We start from the raw sequence: 6,857 nt of genomic DNA, 5'->3' as shown, positions 1-6,857 counted from the left end.
ATATCCATATATATTTTATTTTCTTTTCTATATGTAACATCAGATAGATGGTTTTCGTATGTCCAACGATTCGATCATTCCGATGTCGATAATATTCAGTAAAACGTCCATGACAACTGACAATAAAGGCTGTGAGTGCAAAGACGCTCTCTCTCTTTCTCTCTTTCTCTCTTTCTTTCTATTTATCTATCTATCTATCTCTCTTATTCTCTCTCTCTCTCTTTCTCTCTTATTCTCTCACTCTCTCTCTCTCTCTCTCTCTCTCTCTTTCTTTCTCTCTTTCTCTTTCTTTCTCTTTCTCTCAATAAAAAAAGAAATGACGTGAACTCTTCTAATTTGTAATAAACAAAGCTTCGCACGATTTTATCTGTGCTTCTCAATGTAATTTGTACATAGGACGTACACGTTCGAAAATTTAAAAAAAAAAAAAAAGGAAAAAAAATTAGAAAAAAGAAAAAAAAGAAAAGAAATAAAAAAGAAAAAAGAAAAAAAATAAACCCAGAGAAGAAAAATAGAAGAGGCGAAAAAAATTTATTGAGAAGATCAAATCCAGATACATCGGATGCATGCCGTCGTCGAGTCGCGAGGCCGAATTTTAATAATGAAACAAGAAATTAATTTTTGAAATAGCAACGACAAAACATACGCTTAATTCTTCGAGTCATTATTTTTTCCACAGTTCATTTTTATCTTTCTTCTTCTTTTTTTTTCCTTTTTCTTTTTCTTTCTTTTTCTTTCTTTCTTTTTTCTTTTTTGTGGAACAAAACGACCTTCTCGTCCGCAAACGATCGTTCTCGATCGTGGCATTTCATTCATATTAATTCCGAGACGCGAAGTTAATTCGAGTTAATTTAAATTAAAATCGATGTAATTACATAGTCGAATAAATAAATGACAGAAGAATTATAATCGTTAATCGGATAACGAAAACAAAGAACACAGGGAGGTTTTAATGGGCAGGGGCGGAGGTTGGGAGGGCGAGCACGGGGGACAGGGGACAGAGGGTGGACAATGAAAGAAACATATAAAAACGTATATAGACACACGTAACCATACAAGAAACATACAAAAGCAAACATTAGGATAACACACATCATATACGATATATATATATATATATATATATATATATATATATATGTATATATATATATATATATATATATATATGTATATATATATATATATGTGCGTGTATTTTGTACTCACTTTGCACACCGAGATCCGCCAAAAAGAAAATAATCGAGATGCTTGCCGGTTTCTTCGTCTAACGCTTAAAAATCTCCTTTTATTAGAAGAAAAGTCTGCACGAGAAAATACGAATCGCACAAGGCACATTATATTATGCAAAGAAAAGGAAACACGAATGAGATATAACGATGGAATAATTATCGATTCGAGAATTCGTATTTCGAGAATCGCAAGTAAAATATCGAATTGATCGATATATTTTAATCTTTAAACATAAATAAATATATATATATATATATATATACATATATATATATATACATATATATATATACATATATATATATGTATATATATACATATATATATATATATGTATATATATACATATACATATATGTAAAATATGTATGTAGCTCTTCGATTAGATAATAATACTTCGCATTGATTGGACGAAAGGCTCTTAATATTCTATCGAATATTATATAAGGAAGAAAAAAGAAAGAAGAAAGAAAAAAAAAGAATACAACATTATTAATTATGCGATAGGTTTATCATATTACGAGCGTTACGAACTTGCGCTTATCAATGTGGCGCCAAATTCAAAATTATTGATCCTTCGATCCTCTTTGCCTTGTACGATTTATATTATATCACCATTTTCTTGTCGACTTTCCTCACCGTAATCCTTTTTATCGCGTAATTTTTTATGCATAAACGAACAGCGTACCCGTATGCCACGTATTCAGTGCACTTGCAGTGATCTATTTTTTTACGATGAACAAACAACACATAACCCTTCAATCCGTGTTCCTCGAAGTAGAAAAGATCGCCGTCTTTTTCTTAATAATAATAATTATTATTATAATAAGTAATAATAATAATAATAATAATAATAATAATAATAATAATAATAATAATAATAATAATAATAATAATAATAATAATAAATAGTAATTAATAATAATTAATAATAATAATAATAATAATAATAATAATAATAATAATAATAAGAATAATAATAATAATAATAATCCAGCAACGGTGTACGCGTATTGTGATCCAAGTGTCTCACGGTCTTGCTAATAATAAGTAAACAAAATAGAAGCTAAGATTAATTATTATATTTCTTAGGATTATATGTCCCGAATAATTAAGAGGCGCATAATAGTGATCTCTTTTCGTGTACGATGTTCGCTGTAATTTATTAGACACGCAACGGTTACCAAAGAGAGAGAAGCGATTTATACATGTATATATGTATGTATATATATATATATTAATTATATTATATTATATATATATATATATGTATGTATGTATATATCGTTTGTTATAGGTTTATTTTTACGTATTATTATATATTGACTTATTTACAAATTAATGTTATTTCACACGGTTTACTTGTGGAACGAGCTGATAATTGCGGTGCACACAGTTATCGCATTTTGCAATTAAATACTAATGTTTGTCATGCTACGACTATAAATTATTATGTATTATTATAAAGAGGTAAAAAAAAAGACAGAAAAAAAAAGAATGAAAGAAAGGGAGAAAGAAGAAGAAGAAAAAGATAAGATACGTATGTCGTTAGTTTTCAAGCAAACGAAAAAAAGATAACGACATGGATAGGTGATGAAAAAGAATTGTAACATATTTGTTGATGGCCAATATCAAATATGTATAAAAGTAATAATAATAATGCAACATTACTAATAAACAAATATTACTAATGTCGTCGCATTTTAATCCTTTATCGATTGTATATCATCGTTTATCATCGATAAACATTTTTGTGTCTTGCAAAAAGATAAACATTTTCTTTATTTGTTTATTCGTTTCTAAACGTCAAATCTTTCGTTCGAAATTAAAGATTTAAGGATAATAAAGGAAGTGAGATAGGAGTGAAAGGAAATACGATATATGTATAACGTTTCGCGAAAATACGCAAACGGATTGGAAAAGAAAGAAAATTAACTTCGAAGAAATTCCTGTTGAGGTGATGCATCATATGTTTTTACATATGAAAAATGTGCCATTTACAAGAGGAAATAAAATGTTAAAAATGAACGAAGAAAGATTAATGGTAACGTTCGATATTTCATATATGTATGTATGTATGTATTCGATTTGAATATTTTTTTTTGGTTAATTTCGCATCGATCATTTTATAATGACACACCGTATACTTTTGACCTACAAACATTGAATTTCTATTAAATATCAAGAATGTATTGTTAATTCTAATAATCTGTTGTGTAGTTATATCGAGAATTTAATTTAGAATAATATGATTGAATATATGTAGATCGTTGAAGAGAACGGCCATGGGATGACAAGTTGTGGTTATGTTACTTTCATCAGCGAATATCTTTAAGTTAAAAGTTAATATTCTTTTATAAATCAAATAAACATGACAAAGAGAGCTTGTCCTTACGAGGAAAATTTACCTCCCCAATTGAAAGTACACGTGGGACAAAGAGAAATTAATAATGGGGTTGCTGAGAAAGAACGAATGAAGCAAGTTTATGGTAAAGAGGTTATATTTTGATTATTTTTGAAAATACTGTTTTTTTTTTGTTTGTTCAGCTTTTTCTTCATACTTGTTTTTATTATACTTTGTATCCAGATAAAACCTTGAATTTACTAAAAGAAGGTGTTAAAGAATATTCGCAGAATTTGAATAAAAGTGAAATGGATTTAACTGAATTACCATTAACAAAAATAACTTATCGTGAAATGAAGCCTGAACGTACTTCAAAACAAATGATTTTAAATAATAAATTACAATTAGAGAACAGTGATAAAATCATATCTGTATGTATATATTTATGAAATTGTTCGTTTGTTGGTTTGATTTAAAGATGATTTTATTTTAGGATGCACAAGTCGACCTTTGTGGATGTTGCCGAATAATAGATTCAAGTTCAACGAACAAATGTTTTTACTGTGATCAAGTATTATGTTCCTTTTGTTTATGCCAGTGTATCAAATGTTGCGAGCTATTCTGTCAAAATTGTTCTTTACCCATGTAAGTAGTTTTTGATTGCATATTCATTGAATGTAATATTTTCATTGTTTTTGCATTTTATTACATTTCTTTGCAGATATGATACTGAACGAAATCATGTGTGCCTCAATTGTTATTATTGATCGAATATAGAATATTAAGTTTTATACCTTTTTTTTTCTTTTACTTTTTGTATTATTGCATGTATTATTTAATATTATTATTTATGTGAAATTAAATTAAGAATTTGTTTGCAGTATGGAATGACATTATATAATAATAAATGATAAGTAATTTTTTTAACATACAGAGAAATTATTTACACATGCAACAAAATATTTTTTGAATTTAAAAAAAAATATTGCTCTCAAAATAAATTCGTACAATTTGACAATTTTTTTAAATATTTCAAAAATCCACTACATATTCCTTTACATATTTTAGAATCTTACTGATTACATCATTACACATTCAACTTCAATGTTCCATGATAAGAAAATTTCAAATATTTTTGCATATAAAAAATGCAAAATGATGTATTTACAATATGAATGACACGATATGTGAATATATTAGAATTAGATATTTAACTGGTAAGAAAAGGAAAATTGTGAAACAAAAACATTAATTATAAAGAATTAATAAATTGACATTTTTTACAATAATGTTTTAAACGTTATACATACATACGTATAACAGATAGATCATATAAAATACAAAACATAGAGGATACGTAATGTTTAATTTTGAATAACATAAATATTATTCTAGCTTTGTTCTTTTACCTTTATCCGTACATGCTTTCGGTAGACGTAGTGCACGTGTTGTCATTCGCTTTATTCATCGTTAGAAGGACGTGAAAAAGGGACGTACAGAGCGTGCAATAATAAATGAGCATTATATGAAATTATTAACAAATCTTTCTTTTATTTAAAACATACGAAGAATATGCAATATGTTATACAGCGTACATTATATACAGTATATATGATTTAAGACAAAAAGACGTAAGTAATTTTAATACAATTTGTATAAAATATAATAAATTTAAATCGAATTATGTACTTTATAATAAACATTTTATAATTTCAATATTTTAAATATATATATATTTCTTTTTTTTTTTTTATTTAGATTCGAAGATGAACAATCATAAAGAAAAATATTCCCATGCTAAAAAAATGCGATGCGACTGGAATGCCAATATGAGATCATCAAAAGAAAATCATCTACTGGAAATCGGCGAGAATAGGTATTGTAATGAAATGAAAATAAATATTACTCAATTGATTAATATAAATCAAAAAGATCTAAAATTAAATAATAACAATAATATATTTATTTTTCAAGATAGTCTGAACATTATAATTATCCTCAAAAATTTTTGAACAACTTAAATAATTCAAATTTAGATTTGAAAAATCTTTACTTCAAATGATATTAAACACTTTGTGAATTGGAAGTTTTATTTTACAAATATAAATACAATGGACATTTCAAACATAATTTTAATTTTTTGTTAATTTCTCAAGTAATAAGTACAAAAAATCATATATGAGAACTCGTGGTATCACAAACGATTAGTACACGAGTAATTCTATAAGAATAAATTCACAATTAGATAATAATATATCTTCTAACGATAATTATATTTATAATCTATAAGGGAATAATAATTAAAGATATATATAGAAACAAGCATAGATCATAGAACTTCACAAATTTATTTAGACAGTAACAAACAAAATTGTGATAATTTTATGAGTATTACTTTCTGCCCTTAAGTTTGTAACACTGATAATATATCATCGTTAAACAATCAGAAATTATATATAAATCATACAGAAATTAGTAATTAATCTCCTAGAAATTATATAAGACTGACCATTACATATTAAATATTAATAATTATAGAATTATTACTTCAAAAAACATTGATTGGAAATACACAAATAAGAAAAAAGGCCCTTATTTAAAGCAATTATTGAATCTAATCATTAGATAATCATATAGATAAAAGACTGATTCGCATTTATTTTATAGTCAATTTTCTAGAAAGCATACAGAGATTAAATGCAATGAAGCATACAGGACTAATTTCATTTATTTTAGTAATAATACATACTTTCATTAATGTATAGTATAAAAATTTGAATGCAAATATGCATATATGTTAATTTATCATTTATATAATTATATTGTATAAAATATTTTATGTTCAATGTAACATAAAAATCCCAATGTAACATTTTCGAATTCAATATGTTTGTTATATGATATAATATTATATAACATAAAAATAACATAATAATATAATATATTAAGGTGGAAAAATATAAAATATATTTTTATACTATTATAATTCGCATTTATGAAATTATTGTCTATTAAAACAAATTTAGATATTAAACACTTCTCTTAAAAAAAAATTTGTATTATATATATAATATTTATATTTTATATTTTATATATATATATATATATATATATATATATATATATATATGTATATATATTTATAGATTACACATCTACCTTGTCATATAATTATTTACATGGTAGATTGTTTGATTATTTGTATTTTAGCAAAAACAACTTTTACAATCATGTAATTATCAGTTTATGCGGTTACATTATGTTATTTTTAATTTATACA

At 25.2% G+C, this 6,857-nt stretch overlaps 1 protein-coding gene across 3 annotated transcripts; it reads left to right on the top strand.

The window, feature by feature from the left end:
* Positions 1-2,187: 2,187 nt before the first annotated feature.
* LOC118440306 (apoptosis regulatory protein Siva) lies at positions 2,188-4,595 on the top strand. Of its 3 annotated transcripts, XM_035863151.2 has the most exons (6): positions 2,189-2,451; positions 2,531-3,277; positions 3,500-3,722; positions 3,821-4,008; positions 4,071-4,222; positions 4,299-4,595. In XM_035863151.2, exons 3-6 carry the CDS (start codon positions 3,605-3,607, stop codon positions 4,342-4,344), a joined length of 504 nt encoding a protein of 167 aa, XP_035719044.1. In that variant the 5' UTR covers positions 2,189-2,451; positions 2,531-3,277; positions 3,500-3,604; the 3' UTR covers positions 4,345-4,595. The 3 variants fall into 3 exon arrangements, with proteins under 3 accessions (XP_035719046.1, XP_035719044.1, XP_085514310.1); XM_035863153.2 differs by having other exon boundaries at positions 2,188-3,304; XM_085658184.1 differs by lacking the exons at positions 2,189-2,451; positions 2,531-3,277 and adding an exon at positions 3,405-3,422.
* The last annotated feature ends 2,262 nt before the right edge of the window (positions 4,596-6,857 follow it).

The sequence above is a fragment of the Vespa mandarinia genome, chromosome 7 (genome assembly GCF_050613455.1).
Source record: "Vespa mandarinia isolate Hongniang chromosome 7, ASM5061345v1, whole genome shotgun sequence".
In the NCBI taxonomy this organism is placed as follows: domain Eukaryota; kingdom Metazoa; phylum Arthropoda; class Insecta; order Hymenoptera; family Vespidae; genus Vespa; species Vespa mandarinia.
The sequence above is the reverse complement of the archived record's forward strand: the minus strand, read 5'-3'. Positions and strand labels throughout refer to the sequence as shown.